Source organism: Sorex fumeus, unplaced genomic scaffold (genome assembly GCF_029834395.1).
Source record: "Sorex fumeus unplaced genomic scaffold, SorFum_2.1 ptg000007l, whole genome shotgun sequence".
Classification (NCBI taxonomy): domain Eukaryota; kingdom Metazoa; phylum Chordata; class Mammalia; order Eulipotyphla; family Soricidae; genus Sorex; species Sorex fumeus.
Window position 1 is genome coordinate 11,685,841 of NW_026606064.1, and position 21,474 is coordinate 11,707,314.

Sequence of the window (21,474 nt, forward strand, 5' to 3'; positions counted from 1 at the left end):
CAACCTCCAGAACCCAATCACCACTACGCTCACGGCCAATCTCCACGGGCTCGAGTTGAGCCCCTCACGCATGAGAATGAATCTGCTGAAAACCTCAGGTATGTGGCTTTGTGACCTCCAGGTTCTTTTGGAGTTGGAAACGGGCGACCTCCACCCACATCCCTGTTTGCCCAGAGCCTGGCGCCACTTAAACTCAATAATGGCCATAATCCAGAGGCTCACAAATAAATCTCGCAAGAGAGCCAAAAGTTGTATCACCCTATCTAAAATCTCAGAATCCCTGGAGTGCGCAGCCACAAAAGTGGCCACGCGAGTTTTTATACTCCACTCCACAGGACAGGCTTGGGTGGCAGAGAGGCAACTAAAGGCACTGGGAAGGTGTTACAGTGGTGGAATTAGTGTTGAATATTGTAAAGTAAGTAAAAGTAAAGGCCCTCCCGTTGATCATCGATTTGCTTGAGTGGGCCCAGTAACGTCTCCATTGGAGACTTTGTTGTTACTGTGTCTGGCATATCGAATACTCTCGGTAGCTTGCCGGGCTCTCCGAGAGGGGCGGAGGAATCGAACTCGGGTCGGCCATGTTGGCTGCGTGCAAGGCAAACGCCCTACCCGCTGTGCTATCGCTCCAGCCCGTTGAATACTGAATGTGGTAAATTACTGTGAACTACTTTATTAAAATAAAATAAAATCAGGGAGAAAAAAAAAAGCAACACAGGGGCCGGAAGGATAGTAAAGGGGGCAAGGTGCGTGCCTTGCACATGGTGAACCCAGGTTCAATCCTTGGCAACCCCTATGGTCCTCTGAGCTCCACCAGGAGTGAGCCCTGAGCGCAGAACCTGGAGGAAGCCCTGGGCACAGGTGGGTGTGGTCCCCAAGCTTTAAAAATAAAAATAAATTGATAAAAACAACATAGATCACACAGGAAAGGCAGCGACGCATATGAAAAGTTGAACAAAGTGTGAGACCTTAGGTTCTTTGGGCTTGGAATCAGTCATGTTGATGGGAAATAAGGATAAACCCTCTTGTCTCAGTGCTGCAGCAACCCAGTAATCACTCCTGGAAAATGGTGGCCACGTGGTGAAGACTAAACACTCAGTGCTCAGGGGACCATGCAGTGCCAGGAATTGAACTCAGAGCCTTAGACACATATTAGCCACATACTCTACCGCTTGAGCCAATTCCCTGCCAGCCCAGAAGAACTCATCCCCCCCCCCCCACTTTTTAACATTTGCCGCTACACAGGAGTTAAGACTGGCCAGAAGGTAAAAATGAACAAGTTCTAATCTGAATTGATGTGGTCAATTCTAATTGCTTTGAGTTAATGTTTTTTTGATTTCCTTAAATAAACTGGGACACAGGAGTTATTAGAAATGGATCTGGCTTTCCGTCAGCTGTTCAAGTTGAAAGTATATGACACTGCCCGTGGAAATTCAGCCCGAGGCAGTATTTTCTGCTGTTTCGGTATGAATAATCAAGGCGTGGAATCTCACTGTTGTCGCTATTGAAACAAACGTGTGGGAGCGTGTGCATCAAATGTGCATGTTTGCCGGCTAGTCCTCCCATTCTTCAGCACACAGGAGGCTGTGGTGTCTCCTGTCAGCATATGCACGTGACATGGCTATCAGGCGTGCCTCACATTATAGGAACTAGAGAACGTTCCAGAGGTGGGATACTAAAGAATAAAATCATTCTCATTGTTCCGTAGTCCTCTGCTCCTCTGACAATGCTGGATCACAACATTGAACTCCTCCCCTGCAACATACTCCAGAGGATCCAAAACAGAAACAGTGGATCCGTGATGAAAAGGCATGTAGACGGAAACTGAGTCAAAAATCAATCTTTAGCCTCAGTCCGCTTGTGGAGTCCTGGGGCCAGTCACAGTGCTTGCAGAGGAGGAGGCCTTTCACAAACATTCAGTAGTTGTAAAGAGAAAAGCAACACTAGACATCTAGTGCGACTAGCATTGACTTCATTGACACAAGAGACAGGCCACCTTTACCAGGAACCTAGGTTCTCATCCACACAAGCACTGACCAACTGACCAAGGCAAACCAGCTTGATATCAGAGTTGTTTTTTTTTTTAAACAGAAAGATCAGAAAGAGGAGGATGGTGTATTTATAAAGAAGTTGCTTACCTTACAAACAGAAAGAATATTAATATTTATCAGGTTCTTGATGGTCTGCAAAAAAAAAAAAAAAGGTAACTGATACAGATGATGATGGGAACAATCACATCACATTGACATGCAGGTGAGGGGACATGTGCTGGGAGCAAGGGAGGTCCGGGGAGTTCAGGCACTGAGCTGGGTTTTATTTCGCTCTCAGTGTCCAAGCACTTTTTTCTACCAAATGCAACAGTTTGTGCTGGTGTGCAAAACCCAAGGTATGTGTGTAAGTGAATCTGGAACCAAGAGGCCACGCTAAATCTCAAATAAACACGAACAGTTTGCAATTTCCTCTCAACTGACGTGGAAAGGAGAAATTACTGAAATCTAAGATTTTCTTAGAACTTATAACATTTACATTTCTAAAATGCGTTTTTAGTTTTTGTTAGAAGAATCACACATACATCACGGATAACCTTTCATTTTAAGAGAGCTGGTTTACTGATTCATACTTACAGATGTTAACAGTTATGAACTTTAAACTGATATTTAGGGTCCTGATACTTAAGTGAGTTGTGTTTCTAACAACAACAACAATAATGAACTAGAGCTATTACTGAACTTGGGACCATATGATTGAGATTAGAAATATTTTTTCTCCCTAATGAAATCGTCTATTTCATGGGCAAGGGATCTCCATTTTAAAATTTTTGGAGTGCTGAGGACCAAACCAAGTAGCTCACCCATGCACAGAACACTGCTCTGCCATCTCATCTGCCTGTTCCACGCCCACCCCCACCTCCACCCCCTAGGATAACCTGGGGGTAGGAAGCAGATCCAAGGTATGACTCTTAGGTAGTTACTCTCAGCCTGCAGAGCTTGAACAGTTACATCCCACTGCCTGACAAATACTGCATGCATCAATTCTGTTTCTCTGATATACAAAGAGAGACTTACACGATCCAGTTCGGGAATCTCCAGAAAGTATTCAGGATATTCATAAGACATCCCGACGTTGTTCACTGAAAGGAGGCAACACCATTAGTTGATGAACAATCATATTTTAGAGACTTATTGAAATCATGGAACTATTATACCAAGACTGAAAGGAGACGTAGGATGCCATAAATACCAGTCACTGTGGGGCATCTCACTCTCTAGAATCTCCCTGTCAGGAATGTTTGCTACTCTTCTCCCCACTTCATTAGGCAGTTCTGCACCCACCACCCAACCTCTGACAAAAGGACATCCACTGCCTATTTCCAGAACTCCTTGGGATGTATCTTACGCCTCTGCTCAACACTTATTTGCAGATACTACTTAACCCCACCTCTCTACGGCCTTCAGTTTTCCTAGTATCTTCGAACAAGTGACTGGCACTCGTGCGTAGGAAACCGGAAACTTCAAGTTTTCCCCGGAACTGACAAGAAGTGTGTCTTGGGATAAGTCAAATCCGATGTGCATCTCTGTTTCTTCTCCAAAATGAGCTCGTTTGATCACTCAAGAAATATTTACCACACACTGAGTAAAACACGTGCTCGAGACTCGAAACACCAGAGAAGGCTGCTCTCCAGTGCCCCAGAGCACGCTCTGGAGTGGAAAGAAGCCTGGAGTGACAAGAACCCAACAACGGTCTTCTCCCGGGACAGGGTCAGACGGAAGCTATTCCTGGAGCACCTGGCCTCGCCAGAGAAGTGACGAAAGGCTTCTCTGTGGAGGCCGAGAGAGGGGATTGGAGCAAATGGCCCTGGTCAAGCATCTGTCCCTCTAGACCACAGGGCCCAGAAAGTCAAGGGGAAATATTAAACTTCTTGGCACTTCCTCTGGGATTGCCCACATCTCAATCTGAGATGCATGATCTCTTTCCGTTTTTTTTTTTTTTGCTTTTTGGGTCACGCCCAGTGATGCACAGGGGTTACTCCTGACTCTGCACTCAGGAGTTAACTCCTGGTGGTGTTCAGAGGACCATATGGGATGCTGGGAATCGAACCTGGGTAGGCCACGTGCAAGGCAAAAAGGCAAATGCCCTACCTGCTGTGCTATCTCTCCAGCCCGTTTATTTATTTATTTTTTTCAAATGTGGTGCTCTCAGCTCTCTCCCCTGTGAGAAAGCCCCAGTGATTCTCTCTTGAATGCATCTTCCTCTCTCCTCCAAAGCCCTAAATAAAACTACTTTATTTTACCAAAAGAAAAAAAGAAAAAAACAGAGCTTCCTGGCATTCCTCTTCACCTCAATCACTTCACCTCAGGTTGGGAATATAAAACAATGAAGGAGCTAGGAACAAATTTATATGGAATCCGTACGTGATTCCAGTCAAATGTCCTAGGGTTTGCTTAAGTTTTGGACTAGCCAAGACAAAACCCATGTAAGGAACCCACGCAGGAACCAAAATGGAAATTCCAAAGTATCCTGAAATTTAATCAGATTGATAATGGAATAGATTATCTGCATTTCATCATCACAACAACCCTACTGATTCCTATCATTTTCTCCTTTCCTGTATACGGAATCTTTAGGTCACAGAACCCATTAAAGTGCTCAGTTCACATTGGAGCCAAGTAAGGCAGGGACTCAAAGTCAAGAAGCTTAACTTCAGGAACTGGCACTGAAACCTGCCACTGAAGCCACTCTGTACCTTGATGCAGTTATTCGACTAGGAAAAAATGATGAGTAATGGTTGGCTAATAAACAGAAAGGTGACAGCGATGTTTAACAAAACTGTAAAGCATCGGCTGAATGAGGATTCAGTGACAAGAGTATAACAGATGATGGTGTGCTGCAACTTGCAAAGAACTGTGCCAGATAAAGCTGGGAGGAGTAACAACTTTTTCAATGTACTAAACCGGGGAAGAGACTCCGGTGCAGGGCTGCATAGACGAAAGCAAGTCTGTAGATTCGTCTCTGCTAACTAAGCAAATAAATGTGAAGCCACGTTATGAGCAGAGTCATCTACTCCCGCAAGGCAAATGTGACTGTCCATTTAACACACTCTGAAAGAAAACCTAGAACTCAATTCAATCAATAACTTGATAAATCACGGTTCTTCAACAACAACAACAAAAAAAAAACAGATAAAGGGGGAAGAGAGAGAGATGTTTAACAAAACCGCAAAGCATCGGCAGAATGCGATTTCAATGAGAGCAAGTGAGCAAGAGCAAGAGAGAGAGAGAGAGAGGGAAAAAAAAGATGAGTGGCTGAGCCATAGGCCGGTGGGGAAGGTGCTTGCCTTACATGTAGCTGATGCAAGTTAAATCCCCAGCATCCCATATGGTTCCAATGAGCAGTGCCAGGAGTGATTCCTGAGAGCAGAGCTAGGAGTAACCTTAAGCATCTCTGGGTAATCCCTCCCCCTCCCCCGCAACCAAAAAAAGAAATAAAACATGAGAACTTACAACTGAATCATGTATAAGTATCTACTTTTATAAACAAAATGACACACGGAAGTGTCTTTTGGGTAGGTGGAGAGACGCTAAGGCAGAACAGGCCTCTCAGGAGGGGGCCTGACTTTGTAGGGAACAACCCCCTCCTCCACCCCCCACCCCATCCCCCCGGCAATGGTCCCACTCCAGAGGTTAGGGCTCTGAAATCCCTTCTTGCTTTATTGGCTAGCTTTGGGAACCTGAGAGACCCCCAGTCTCCGCATAATAACCACTGCAGCGGGGTATATCTGTGTCTGATGGACCACAGAAACACAACTGTTGCTGTCCAACAGTTATTTCCAGACACTGCGAAAACAGTTGCCATCTTTTGGGAAAAGGCCACCCCACTGCAACTGCGTTTGGGGACACTAGATGGCAGCAATCACTAAAAGGCAGGCAGAAAGCTGTCAGGCACGTGGGAAAGAAAGCCGCTCTGGGTGAAGTGCGGAAATAATTCCATTGTCATGTCCTCTCCTCAAGGATGGGTACGTGCAATTCCATCTTTACGCATTACAGATCCACCACACAAAAGTGCCACAATCTGTGCCAACATTATTCAGATGGTTGAAAAACCCTTCTCAGTGGCAGTGTTTTTTGAAATTGGCATTAAATATCGATACCTTAAAGAGGGTTTTTTTTTTTAAGGATTCAAGCAAGGTACCAGGGTCAGTTTTTTTTTTAATTATTTTAAAATTTCATGACCTGCGAAACTTTCCTACTCATGCAATCCACTGTGTCTTTCTGAAAGTCTCTGTAACTCTTAAATTCCAACCACTACCTCAATCATTACTGTGGGCTGTGAAGTCCCAACCGACTTCTCCGCAGTTTCTCATTGTGCTAAGCAAGGGAAGAAGAGCCCAGTGGAAGAGACAAGGTGGAGAGAGAAGAGAAGTGAGGACGGACCCACGGACCCACCTCACAGGTGGAAGGATAAACTGAGAGGGAAGGAGAGAAGGCAGCGGTGGCAGGCAAGGCACCCTGCTGTGAGGAATGGTCCTCTGCAGGCAGGAAGCAGGCGCTCACTGTCCACAATCCCCCCTCAGCAAGATGCTCTCAATAGTCCCCTGTCCCCACACACAAGTGTCAAAAGTACCAGTGTTGATATGCTATGTTTGCAAGCTCAGAAAATCCAGAGTAAGTCTGAATGCTGCATATATATAGCATATATATATTCTTTTTTTTCTTTTGGGGTCACACGGTGATGCACAGGGGTCACTCCTGGCTCTGCACTCAAGAACTACTCCTGGCGGTGCTCGGGGAACCATATGGGATGCTGGGAATAGAACCAGGGTTGGCCGCGTGCAAAGCAAACACCCTACCCGCTGTGCTTATTGCTCCAGCCCATATATATAAAAAAATATATATATATATTCTTGATCAGATCATATCTAGAAATCCTCATTTTCCACATCTCACACTTAAAAAAAATATGCAAACATGCATGATTTCTTTCTTCTAGATTCATTTGTTGCTGCATCTGGCCTGACTACTGAGAACCTTTATGAAAACCAGCTAGCTGTTTTTAGGGATAATGGTGTCGTCAGAAAATTTGATTTTTTGGTACCTGGGTTTGGGCAAGCATGAGGGAGGAGGAAACGATAAAATACTAGAAAATAAAAACCCAGTTGAACACACACAGTAGTAATAGATAACGTGTAACTACACCCAGATTGCCTTTTAACCTGGCGAGAAAAGTGCATTCCTGAGTGGCTGCACTATCCTATCTATAAAAGAAACAATACATGAGGCTCTCTATTTCCTCTCAGTCAAGCTTACATTTCAGAAACATTTGTAGTATATACACTAGACAGTTCTATAATCAAAGACTAGAGAATCGGAAAGTCTCAAAGAGCTCATCCAAGGAGACAGAACTGGAGAAGCTGCCAAGCTGTTACTGTAGCACTGCTCTGTCTCCCACTGTTCATCAGTTTTGCTCGAGCAAGCGGGGCCAGTAACGTCTCCATTGCGAGACTTGTTGTTACTGTATTTTGGCATATCGAATATGTCACATGTAGCTTGCCAGGCTTTGCCATGCAGGCGAGATACTCTCGGCAGCTTGCTGGGCTCTCCAAGAGGGGCGGAGGAATCGAACACAGGTCGGCCCAGTTGGCCACGTGCAAGGCAAATGACCTATCCGCTGTGCTATCACTCCAGTCCACGCGCTGTTACATTTAAAAACAAACAGTTTGGGGCCGGAGAGATAGTACAGCAGGGAGGGCATTTGCCTTGCAAGTTCCCAGCCCAGGTTTGATCCCCGGCATCCCACAGGGTTCCCTGGGCACCACCAGGAGTAATTCCTGAGTGCAGAGCCAGAGAAACCCCTGAACATGACCAAGTGTGGCACAAAAATAAATAAATAGTTCGGGTAGGTAGGCAAGATAGTCCAGCGGGAAAAGTGCTTGTGGGCAGGTGACCGACAGGGTTCAATCTCAGGTACCTGCATGCGGTCCCTGAGCCCCGCCAGGAGTGATCCCCGAGCCAGAGCCAGGAGTAAGTCTTAACCATCGGTGTGTGCGGCCCAACACACACACACACACACACACACACACACACACACACACACGGCAGGGGTGGAGTGTTGTGAGCACTGAGAAGGGGAGGGTGGTAACTTTGTCCATCAATACTATTAACTTAAATGCAATTGTAACCTTATTACCCAAAGTATAATTTTAAAATCTTTTCAATAAAAGTAAAGTAAGGGCTAAGGGGATAGCACAGAGTAAATCACTCGCTTTCCACAAGTTTAATTCCAGTTTAATTCCTGACACCACACAGGTGTCCCCTAAGCACTGCCAAGAGTGATCCCCGAGCAAAGAGGCAGGAGTAATCTCTGAGCACTGCAAGGTGTAACTCCCTCCTGGGTCCCCTTCAAAAAAAAAAAAAGCAACAACAGAAACTAAATTAAAATAAATAATCTTTAAAAATATAATTTAGGGAGCCTGGCAGTTCACGCTCATGATCTGCCTCTGGTGCCCTATAAGCTCATTAACTGGCCACGATCCAGAAACTCATAAATAAATCTCGAAAGAGATCAGCAAGCTGCAGAGATGCTTCCGGACCCCAAAGTCACCATCCAGTTAATTAACTCCGGCTGTTACCACCCCATTCAAAATTTTTAGAATTATGGAGCAACACTTCATATGCTACACCACTGCTATACCAGGAGTAGCACACCACACTGGATGGGTAAAGGTAAAAGGCAAAGGGCCTCCCGTTGTTCGTCGATTTGCTCGAGCAGGCCCAGTAACGTCTCCATTGGAGACTTTGTTGTTACTGTGTTTGGCATATCGAATACGTCACGGGGAGCTTGCCAGGCTCTGCCGTGCGGGCGAGATACTCTCAGTAGCTTGCCCGGCTCTCCAAGAGGGGCGGAGGAATTGAACTCGGGTCGGCCATGTTGGCTGCGTGCAAGGCAAACGCCCTACCGCTGTGCTATCGCTCACAACCAATCTCGATTAAGAAAATACTAACACACAAGGCTTAACCTGTAACAACATGTTAGTAGTCTCTTTTACAAGGGCTTAATGGCTCCAGGGTGAGATACAACGCTCTTCACACACTTTCTGCTAAGGAAATCTTTTTTGATCAGTTTTAGCGAATTATTCATAACAAGCAATTACAAAATAAATTATTCAGGGCCTGCTATTGGGGCAGGCTTGTGCGGTGGTTAGAAAAATTGGAAACAGTGGTGGTGGGAAGGTGTCATGGTGGTGGGAATGGTGTTGGAATGTAATAAATAATTGTGAAGAACTTTATAAAAATGAAATAAAATTTAAACATATATATTTTTTAATAACAGTGTATACACCAAAGAAGTGTGGAAGCACTCCTCTTCCGAGCTTTTGAAATACAAGGGCACAGATGTCAGAGTCCGAGAGACCAGGTCCCAGCGCTGGCCCCGCTGCCTTCAGCTCCCAGCAAGAGACCCGTGACCCAGCCCGAGAACCCTGTGTCATTACTCGCCTGCCCACACAGGTTGAAGAGAGCAGCTAATGAATGTGATGAGTCGGGGCTGAAGCGATAGCACAGCGGGTAGGGTGTTTGCCTTGCACGCAGCCGACCCGGGTTCAATTCCCAGCATGCCATATGGTCCCCCGAGCACTGCCAGGAGAAATTCCTGAGTGCATGAGCCAGGAGTAACCCCTTGTATCGCCCTGTGCATCGCCGGGTGTGACCCCCCCCCCCAAAAAACAAAAAACCAGAATGTGATGAGTGATGAGTCAACAGGGGACCATCCCCTAGCCAGGCCTGTATAACTTATCCTGAGGTGAATACGAGGAAGGGGTGAGCCGGGGTCATGCCGTGCCCCCTCGGCTCCCAGCTGGCATGGCAGACAGGCGCTATGCTTTTCTTCTGGTGGAGAGGTCCTTGTGAGTGAGTCTCTCTCGGCAGCCATGCAGGATCCCTCTCCGGACTGATTCCCTCCATGCCAACCGCCCCGCCACCCTCTCCGTTTCATTCAGGCAGATCGAGTCTCACAGTCTGCAGAGCGGGGAAAGTGACGCGACAGAGAATCCCTCCTTTGCCTTATTTAACATATTGCTGTGGCTAGCACATGTTCATTCTCTGACAGATGATATTTGGAACACCAGGGGAAACATTTTGCAAACTTTGCCGTTTTCATACACTTAGGAGTAGCAATTTCTAAATAAGAGAGAGTTTACAAGGCTTTAAATTTGCCGAGCGTCTCTAATCAGAAATTGAAAAATGAAGATTGAATGAGAAGCCACACAACAGAACCTCTCATCTCCACGGCTTAATTATAATTGGCTATACGATCCTCAGTACCAAAACGTGGAGGACCGAAACGACGTATTCCTCCAAGAGGCGCTGGGGAAAGCCGGCTGGCGTGTGACTTAAGTCACAGCCGAAGGGAGGGATGGTCATCAATTTCGTGAATTACAATTCTATTTACATTTCAGAAGCCACAGCTAATTACCTGGTTTTATGTTAGAGGTTCTGCTTTAATTAAGACCATTAGTGGTTTTCAAGCAAACCAAAAAAAAAAAAAATACATTTGGATCTTGGTGGTATTCTCACTTTAGAAATCCAATCTCATTCAACACAGCTAATGGGACTCGAAGACGCTCTAGTCTGATAATGGCCCCAATGAGCCTCCGAGTATCACTTTTAAGATGAAACCACCCATGTACCTAGTCTGCTCACCATGGTTGGCTCTTCCCGGCTGCCACCTCACTCGACACGAAGAAGACTTGCGTGTGTTCTCAGCGAGACAGCTGGTCGACTCTCATCTCTGCTGAGTTCTCCTCTCTGTCAGAGGCCGGGTTTAACATCCCCAAAGCACTCAGCACAACCCTCACTCCTGACCCAGGGACTCCGTCTTAAAGCAACAGCACCTGGCTGGCCAAGCTGGAATCTGGAAGTAGCTCGTTATTGTTATCACCCAATTTGTTCTCGATGGGGTTATTTACTAACCTCAAGCCTGACACCTAGAAATTGACTATCTTGAAATTAACTAGTCCTTTCCCTGAGTATCTCACAGTGCTCTGGGTCTTTTGTTAAGGACTGTGAAATTTTAAGCAGAAGCAAAGTGGAGACTGGTGAGCAGAACCCAGCTTTGCTGTAACTAACTTTAGGATCAGTACTGCTAGCACTGAACTATTCTCCATCCCAGAACATTCTGGCAAACAATGGGTTTCTAGCAGAAGAACAGACTACAGCTGCTTCCCAAGTATCTCCCAGAACCCACAAGGTTGCATGGTAAGGATAACAAAACGTTATTTCTGCCTTGAGCAGGAGAAGGGAAGGACACTAATTAAAAAATAAACCACCGAGTACATTAGTGGAGCAAGTACTCATTTACAAAGGGCATAGGAAGAAGAGAGAATAATAAGGTCTACTCCAGGCTTTGCAATCAATTATTCTTTGCAATCAACTGACCTTTATTACCTACATATATATAGTTGTTATTAAAATGATGCCTCATAATAAAATTGTAGGCACTGTACAGATAGAAAAAAAAGTCAATAAGTAATAAATAGTCCTGAATATACTAAGCCAGCACGGCCTCACAGGTGACCTGTTCCATCCGAATCCCTTGATTTTACAACTCCCATAAACCCCCTGACATTCTGAGTGGAGAAAACCTTGAACTGCATCTGTCATGGGGAAACTCTCAGTCTCGGCTGCATCCAAGGCTTGCGAATGGTTATGGCTGGTTTCTTGGAAACTAAATCACAAGCGAAGTGACTCTTTTTTCCAAGAGGACCTCTCTATTTCTAATTCTACAACAAAGTGAAAAAAAAATTTTTCCCCTTTTTGGGTCACACCCAGCAATGCTCAGGGGTTACTCCTCACCGCACTCATGAATTACTCCTGGCAGTGCTCAGGAGACCATATGGGATGCCGGGGATTGAACCCGGGTCAGTTACGTGCAAGGCAAACGCCCTACCCGCTGTGCTATCGCTCCAGCCCCAACAAAGTGTAATTTAAAAAAAAAAAAGTAAAAAGGGTTTGGAATTGGAAAAGTATTCTCTGCGGGTATACTTCAAATGCAAGGCGACTTCTTGGGCTGTGGAAAATCAAGCCGCCTGTGACGTGCTGTTCAAAGGCCTCTAGACCAAGGAGAAGGTCCATGTGCCAGCCTCTTGGGGCTTCAGAGAGCACTCCGTCAAGCCACTGTTCGCGTACGAGGCAATACTGCTGCCAGGGCCATAAACAGCTCAAGTTTAGAACGAAACGGCTACAGTTTCTCCAGCCTGTGTTTCTTGGCATCTGCCTGAAAGGAGACAGCAGATGCTTACTCGCTTTACAGAACATTCGCGATTCCAGCTTGTCAACCTTAGCACTTACAGCCTCTTCTATCAACTTCTGCTGACCTCCGAGCATACATTCACACGGTGCACAACTGTTATCCTACTGCTTATTGAAAACTCAGTGCTTGGGGGGTGGGAGCGATGCTGGGACCCGTGGTGGTGGAGGATGGGGCGCTGGTGGAGGGATGGGTACTTGATCATTGTATAACTGACACCCAAGCACAAAAATTTGGAAGTCTATAACTGTACCTCATGGTGTTTCACTAATAAAAAAAAAAAAAACCAGAAAAAAAAAAACCGCAGTGCTTATGATGTGGCAAAGTATTTTATCATTTTCCTTTGTAACCTGGAAAAATCTTTCTGAGGCACGACTATATTTTGGTGGTTAATGCCATTTATTCATTTATTAGTGCTGAGACTGTCTTTGGCGGTAATCGGTTTCTTTTACTAAACGCTATTTTTTTAATTAAGGTACTACTTGAGTACCAATATCACAGTGTCATGATGGTTTCCCGTGTACATATTCCAAGACTATGCTCATCAGTGTACCCACTTCCTTCCTCCAAGGTCCTCGGTGTCCCCCTTTTTTGTCCCCCCTCCCCACCCAAATTCAGTCCTACGGATCACTTCCCCCGTTATGTTGCCTTTGGGCCTTTGTTGCTACGTTGCCGTGTATCTTTAAGTCCCACATTATGAGAGAGATCATTCTGTGTCTAGCCCTTTCTTTCTGACTGCCTTCATTCAGCATGATATCCTCCAGTGGTAAATGCTATTTAAACAAAAGGGGTATATCTGGTGGCTTACGCTTCATTTTATCATTATAGGTTTCATTGATAGGCAGTAGGAAAAAATTCATTCCTATGACTTAATATGAATCGCCAGATCTTACTAGAAAGTAATCTTCTGTTTATTATTTTAGGGAATGTGATAAAGATGAGATGGTCGCTAAGCTGAGGCGAAGTGAGGATAAGTCGGATCATTTCCCCCTTACCTGCAAGGGGTGGGGAGGTTATGAGCTCTGGAGCAGGGAGAGAGAGGGAAGAAAGGGGAAGGGACTACACAGCCACAGAGTAAGGGAAAGAGCACAGGCCCCGTCGAGTGCTATCGGGGGCTCTCCTCACACTACAGACGCTTAGAGCTGAAACGCGACGTGGCAAGATGTTCAGCTCCTGAACCGGTTTTAGCAGATCCCTCCAAAATCTTGGGAGCTGGTACAGTGGTTAGGGCTCAGGCCTTGCACGCACTGACCTCGGGTCAAACCTGGCACAACCCGGGCGCCCAAGCACTGCTGGGTGCAGCCTGAAGATCCTGGAACTGCAGGGCGCAAGCAGGCCCTGTCCTCGTGTGTCAGAACCAGTGAGGAGAGTCCCCAGACCTCCTGAGCACCACCTGGGGGAGACTGCCAAATCCAAACCCCTCCCAAAAAAAGAGAAGAAAATCGTGACAAACTAAAATTACGAGGCAGGGGCCTGAACAACAGTATAGCAGGGAGCTTGCCTCTCACGTGGTAGACAGGGTTCAATCCCCAGCATCCCGTAGGGTCCCCCTAGCACTGTCAGCAGTAATTCCTGAGCGCAAGGCTAGGAATAGTCCTTGAGCATCACTGGGTATGGCCTCCCCAAAGCAAAAAATTACAATTACAATATAAATATAAGACTATCTGCGAATGACTGTTCGTCCTTATGCAAAGCTTATGATTTCCACGAAGATGTGGAGAGGAGGAAGAAAACTAAACACATAGCTAGTAAAGAAAATGCACTTTTGAAACTGTTGCTATCCACATTTAAGGGTTATGGAAATACGAGCTAGAATTATGTTCATGATGATCTGGAACCAGCTACCAACCTACCATGGACTGTGTGTTGGAGGCAGACATCTCAGCCCATGTTCGACACAACAGTTTGGTTGCAGCCTGCTCAAACACAGCAACTTGTCCTCAGTGTGCCTGAGGTTCTAGGTTGGTTAACTCCTGGCCAGAAGAGAGTCCAGTGAATTGTAGGATGCTGAGTGGCATCCCTGGCCTTCCCTCCTGGGGCTCTTAGAATAGTGCTCCCCCCGCCCCCGCCCCGCAATTAATGACAGCTAGAAACGGCAAAGTCTGGAATTCTAGAAGCGCCGGGAAGATGCCCGAGAGCTCCGTGCCCTGGCTCTCCTGCACAGCACACCTATCCTCCATGCCTAACTGCACTCTACAGATGGTCCCTGCTCAGGAAAGAAGTGCAGAATGCACTGGATAACCCTCCAGTCCTGCAACAGTCTGATGCCCCACAATTTTCCAACTTCAATGGCACACACAGTCCAGGCATGTAAAGGGGAGAAAAGCTGCCGGGTTTTATACAAAACTAAGAAAGGCTGTGGCTAATTCTCAAAGTTATTCCCCAGTTATTCCCCCTTTCACTAGGGATCACGGAGCCACTTCTGTGCCTTCGTGCCCCAGACCCGGAGAAGCCGGGAAGGGTTGGGGCAGTCTGGAGAAGGGCAGCACCTGACTCGTAAGTCAGAGCTGCTGCTGACCTGGAAGCTGTGAGAAGTCAAGAACTGCACAGCTATGGACGGTGCCCTGGGTATTCCCGATCAAGGCAAAGAGAGAAGGAAGTGGATATCCTTGGCCAGAGAAGAACATGCAGAACTAGACCTTGTCTCCATTCGTCCCTTGACGCGGGTGCTCCGACAGGAAAGTAGGGAAGGGGTGGTAGGGGGTGAGGGACAGAAGGAGGAGCTGGGAGAGGGAGCAGGTCAAGTTAGATCCCAGGGTACCGTGCAGGGGCTGCACAAGTTTCACTGGCTTTAATGGCCTTGTCCAGATAGTAGAGAAAAGATCGAGTTTCTCTGGCACGAGGAGGGGAGCTGTCATCTTCAAAAAAAAAAAAACTTTTATCTTTATTTATTTATTTATTTATTTATTTTCTTTCTTTTGTACCCACGGGCAAGAGAGAGAGAGTACAGGGGGCAGGGTGCTTGCCGGACACCTGGCCAAGCAGGGATAGATTCCCTATACTTATACCATCCCTGCAGAGCCCAGGAAGGAGAAGTGATCCCTGAGCCGGAGTGGGGAGGAAGCCATGAAGACCACTGCATGTGGCCCCAAAACTGAAGGAAGGGAGGAAGGGAGGAAGGGAGAAAGGGAGGGAGGAAGGGAGGGAGGGAAGAGAAGGAGGGAGGGAAGGAAGGAAGGAAGGAAGGAAGGAAGGAAGGAAGGAAGGAAGGATGGATGAAAGGAAGGAAGGAGAAGAGGGAGGGAGAAAAAGAGGAAGGGAGGGGAAAGGAGAGAGGGAAGGAAAGAAGGAGAGAGGGAAGGAAAGAAGGAAGGAAGGAAGGAAGGAAGGAAGGAAGGAAGGAAGGAAGGAGAAGAGGGAGGGAGGAAGACAACTTTTATTTTTGAAAGAGTATTTTTTTAAAAGAGTGTTTAAAGAAAACACTCTTTATAAACATAATAGAGAACATTTTAAAAGGGCATTTTCTCTCATTTTATAGAGCAATAAAGGAAATGATGGCAATTACCAGATTCACATATATTTAGGCAGAGGGATAGAGATTTAGTGAAAAAGCAAAGTTTTGCTGAACTAAATGTCCTGTTTCTTTCTAGAAAGGACTGAAAGAATGAGGGGTTACTTTAAAATTCATTTCTTCCTATAAAAACCTGGTGAATCTCTTTCATAACAAGATCTAACCATTCCATATCTCAGCAAAAGCAGCCGTTTGGGGTGGTAAGAGAGAGACAGCTGAAATAAAACAGAGCGGGGAGCAGGCTTAGAAGAAACAGCGAGAGAAATGAGTTCCAGGAACACCAGGCTATGTGACTGCAGGTCATTCCCATCAGGGGTGAAAGCCTCCCCCCAGGAGCACAAGTAACAGCTGAAGGATAAGGGCTGTGAGCTCCTAGGTTCATGCATAAAGCATAGCTATGTGTACAGTACATAAGCAGATACACAGCATTTGTGTACCAAAATGTCATGGGGTTAGAACAAAGAGGGGAAATTTTACAGAAAGGCTCCTACAAAGGTGGAGGTGGGGGGAAGGAGGGGTGTGAGAGGTGTTGGGTGTGATTAGGACAAAAGGCCAAGCAGCATTTTTCATTTTTAAGCCTTCATTTTCTTAACCAAAAACAATGGATCAATAGGCAATATTACGATATAACTGTATCTGAATAGACACAGAGAGAGGGTGACCGGAAGTAAAGCAGGTAGAGAAAAATAATCAAATTTATAGACTGGTCCATAATCAACAGTCAATACGTAACTTAACCCACAAAGATTCAGATTTGTAAATTTAAGTCATCTAATGGCATCTGTATTAAAAAGCCACTAGGTTTCTTTCTCACCGGGCATTCTGAAGCCTAACATCCAAAAAGAAAATGCAGTCATTGTAAAAGTCAAAAAATAAACCCAATAAAAATCTTATGTGGCAGAGATACATACCTAAAACACCGATGTTAAGACCCGCCAAACTTGTCTTAATTTTATCGTAAATATCTTCTGATGAAAAATCAACAGAAATGGTTTTCGTCTCCACTTTGAATTTCTCTCCTAGAGGGAAAAAACACAATGGAGAGCAAACATTAATATATGGCTATCAGGATGAAAATATTTCACGATATTATCCTCCAAAGCTTTGTTTATATCCATTTAATAGATATTTTATTTTATTTTATTTTCATTTGCTCACTGGCCTACATTTGACAATCTCAAAGTTTATTATTTCATTAAGGAACTATGAGTTACAAAGTCAATGATGGTTGAGTTATAAGCATAGAATATTCTAGCACCAATCCTATCACCAGTGTCCCAGGTTCCCTTGCACCCACCCCCTCCCCAGCCTGCCACTTTGACAGGCATATCTTAAAGTTTGGTGGTTGTAGTTTAAATATTATGTCTTCAGTGTTGTTGAGTCTGTTCTCTGGATATCTAGCTACGACTTCCCCAACACACCGACATACCCAAGATCCCTGCTCCCTGCCTCCCACTACTTCACTTTCTCATCTTTTTCCTTCTTTCTCTGTCCACCTCCCTTAAAGGAGACACTTAAACCAGAATGATAGTTAACAGTCATGAGCCCCCTAAGAGATGATGCACAGTCAACACAGTCATTCTGTTATAAAACCCTCAAGGTGTTCAGAGTTGCTTGGATGTTTATCAATTCTCGTATCAATGACTAGGTTTCAGACCCTTACGTACAAATTTATAAAACACAATTCGTATCCTAGTGTCATATATCCTTTAAATATCACTGGTTTTGTGATTTTAATGGGAAACTGATGTTCCATAAATTCTGGAATATTTCTACGTTTTAAACTATCTTAAAATAGGATATATCCAAATAAGAAGTACAATTTATTGAAGCACTGTAGCACTGTCCTCCTGTTGTTCATTGATTTGCTCGAGCGGGCCCAGTAACATTGTGAGACTTGTTGCTGTGTTTGGCATATCAAATACATCACGGGTAGCTTGCCAGGCTTTGCCGTGCGGGCGAGTTACTCTCGGTAGCTTGCCAGGCTCTCTGAGAAGGGCGGAGGAATCAAACCTGGGCCGACCAGGTCGGCTGCGTGCAAGGCAAATGCCCTACCCACTGTGGACATAAAACATAAAAAAAAAAAAAAAAACTGTATTAGAATTTAGGAGTTCAATTAGAAGTTAATGGTCACCTACAAAAAATTCACAGAAAATGCAGTCATAAAGCTACAAAATAATCAAGAAAGACCTTGATGTTCTGATCACCTAATGATGTTCTGATCACCTAACCGAGCTGATGGAAATAACAGACTAAGAAATCAGACCCTGGAGAAACAAAACTCAGCTGACAATTACAAAAATATGTTTACCTTCTACCATCACCAGTGTGCCTCTTTGAGAAAATGGACCTGGAGGTCACTCAGATGGGGTACCACTTCAGCTAATTGGCCTCAAAGTCCCAAAAAACAAAGTCTCTGAGCCTCTGTGTTTTTTTTTTTTTTTTGGCGTGTGTGTGAAAATGGAGGCAGTCCCACTGCCCAGTGCTGGGGAGACTCCACTGAGACCTCCCACTTCCAGGACACCCTCGGTCAATGCCAGACTCCCCTTCTACTCCTCCACGAATCCCACTCTCAGTGCATGCAGTGAAGTTCACTAAGTCAAAAAGAATGCTTCTTTGAAACCAAAGGAAAATTCGAGAGTTTTTTGTTCATTTGCTTTGGGGCCACACCCAGTTTGTGCTCAGGGCTGACTCCTGGCTCTGTGCTCAGGGCTGACTCTTGGCAGGGCTCAAAGGACCATGAGGGATGCTGGGAATCGAACACAGGTCAGCAGCGAACAAAGCAAGAGCCCTACCTGCTGTACTATCGCTCCACCACTCCCATCGCCATTTTTTTTTTTTAAATCCTGCTTCCAAAAATTAGGTTTCTCCTCATTCAAATTTCATTCCGGGCTCATCACAGAGCATTAATCCACAGGGAAGTTTCTGTCCTTGATCTACGAGGATTTATGCCTAAAAGTAAAGCGCTGGCTCATGAGAGATTTGACTTATAGTGAGACTCAATGAGAAGTATTGACCCTAACTAGGAACCTGTCAATAAAACGGAGAGGAGAACAAGGGACCCAGGAAAGATAGATGGTATGAAAGGTCTATTTCAGTGTACGTGAGCTACTTTATGCACTCATGTAATATGCAGAACTAGATATGAAGCTTTCCATTCTCAACAGCGGGTCCAATGCGTCTTCTTACTAGAGAACGCTTCGAGAATCCACCCCAAGAACACCGCCTTCATAACAGATACATGAGGGAGCAAAGAAGACAAACAAAAGGTTGAAAGGATGTTAAATGTTAAAAATCAACTCAGGAATAAAATTAATTTTGCTTGGAGAAAAGCAAGGTTTTTATCTCCACACTTCCACTATCTACTGACACTTAGAAATATTTCCAGTAATAAAACCATCTTCACAACCCCTCAATCAAACTGACTCTCTAATTCTCACAAGATTTGGTGAATACTTATATACTGTAGACTCTTTAGACTCTTGTACAGATATGCTGCTTTGGAGAGAGGGGGAAAAAAAAGTGAACCTTTGGAAGGGAATGTTATTTAACCCTCAAGTAACCACCTGTATGTGCAACAGGATACACAAAATGATTACTGGTGCAAGTTTTTCAGCATAACTAAAATCTAAAACCTGGATTATCCTGAATCATATTCAAGTTTAGTTAGCACTACATTTTCCTCCTAACTTTTCTTCACTGCCTCTACTGTGGGTTTTTTTTTTTCCCAAAACACATATCCGATCACATCAATCTCTTCCTCACAATTCCCCAGAGTGCTCCATCTCCTGAGAATAAGAGCCCCATCCTGGAACAATTACATTTTCCCCTGACCCTGTCTCCACCGATCTGCCCCTTCAGTCTAGCTCCAGAGACACTCTGCCAGTCTTTTCACACCAAACGCTCTCCAAACATACTCAGGGCTTTCGCAGTGACAGTTTCCTCTGCCTGGGATGCTCTTCCGGTTGGGTCTTGGAGCATATGTTACCTCCTCAGAAGCCTTCATTGATCAGCCATCAAAAAAAAAAAAAAAATTCATCCTAGCTTGAGCCCTCCCCTCGCCCCTCCTGCTATGCTGTTTTGTACATGTATCACCCACTAACAAAGTGTGTATTTTAAGAACGCGTGTACTCGTGGTCATCTGTCCTGACTAGGATTAGCACTGGGGAGGCGAAGACTTCGCTCTGATCTGTTGGGCGGTTCAACAGTGTCACCAAGGATCAGATCTTCTGCCCCTCTCTCGTCCCTGCAGGCTGGCTTCTCTGCTGCTCTCAGGAGAGTCACAGTCATTCCAAGCCTCACATGTGATGTGAATGGGCTGAGGTGGGAAATAGACATTCCATGCCGACGTCCATTTGATGCAGTGAGGAAAACTCCCCGAGAAAACCCCAACAGATTCCCCTAACATTTCCTTTTACCTGACTGTGGTATCTATACAACTCTCGACCACAGGAAGAACCCTGGCTTGTAGGCACTGGCCGCTTCCGAGAACTGCCCAGCTCACCACTGAACACCGCCACGCATGAGTCAGGAATTGCAGCACGGAATGTAAGAGGAACACAGGAGACGCCACTCTGGGCCCTGGCTTCACAATCCTGAGTGTTCTCCAACGGGGAGGAGGAGTGCAATAGGCTTCCCCGGGACCTGGGAGAGGAAAATCCAGGCATCTGGGTGGAGGATGCTCAGCCCCGATCCGAGCAGGCTTGGAGATCTCAGCCCCAGGACCCGCATGCCTTTGTTCCTCTGCCGGTACCTTCATGCGTGTGGAGAGTGGTCTCAGCATGGCTGTGGCTGGTTTTGGAAGTCTTCAGCTGCCGGAGCTCTGCTCGGGGCGGGGAGGGAAACTCAACCCTTATTATCTCATTCTTACTTTGGACAACCTGGCAGGTTACTGAATATAACCTGCCCACACGGCAGAGTCTGGCAAACTCCCCGTGGCATACCCAATATGCCAAATACCAGTAACAATGATGGGTCTCATTCTCCTAACCCTGAAAGAGCCTTGAATATGCCACTTTTTAAAATCTCAGGGCTAGGATGAAGGAGACGTTACTGGGGCCTGCTCGAGGCAATCGACGAACAACAGGATGATCGTGATCGTGATGAAGGGTGAGAGGCTCTAGGAAGTGGGAAGGTGCCTGGATCTTCATCAGGCACTGGCAAAGAAGTCAAGAGAGAGGAAGAAGCCTCTAGTTGGAAACACCAACCCAAGAAGGATGTTTCAAGCACCTATGACACAAGTGGCCAACACACACACACACACACACACACACACACTTTTCCTTTCCACCTCTGCCACCTCCAAGCCCAAGGCCCTTGATCAGACCACTGAATACACACAAGCTCCCCCCTTTCTTTCTACTTGACTCTAAGATGCTCTTAACTTGCTGTCTCTCAGACCAGATGGCAAAGACCAAAATCTAAGAAACAAAACAAACAAAACTAACCCAAACTTCTGATGATCAAAGTCCATCAACTCGCTAGAAATGGAGGCGCTTCCAGGCTTTAAAAATGTGGGGACTGCAGCTAATAAATAGTTGGCTGAGACCGTACACTCTTGTACTCTACGAGACCACTGAAAACTACACAATCACAACCATGGACCATAGGAAAGCATATATTCATTACAACTACAAAGCTACATAAAAATTACTAACTACGATAGT

General features: G+C 45.5%; 1 protein-coding gene across 1 annotated transcript in view; it reads right to left on the minus strand.

The window, feature by feature from the left end:
* HSD17B12 (hydroxysteroid 17-beta dehydrogenase 12) overlaps positions 1-21,474 on the minus strand; it is a 144,477-nt gene that overhangs the window by 34,138 nt on the left and 88,865 nt on the right. Inside the window, exons 4-6 of the mRNA XM_056132849.1 lie at positions 16,720-16,827; positions 3,063-3,127; positions 2,136-2,180 (exon numbers count right to left, since the gene is read on the minus strand). Of these exons, the coding sequence (XP_055988824.1) occupies positions 2,136-2,180; positions 3,063-3,127; positions 16,720-16,827 (218 nt within the window). The remainder of the gene's footprint in view (positions 1-2,135; positions 2,181-3,062; positions 3,128-16,719; positions 16,828-21,474) is intronic.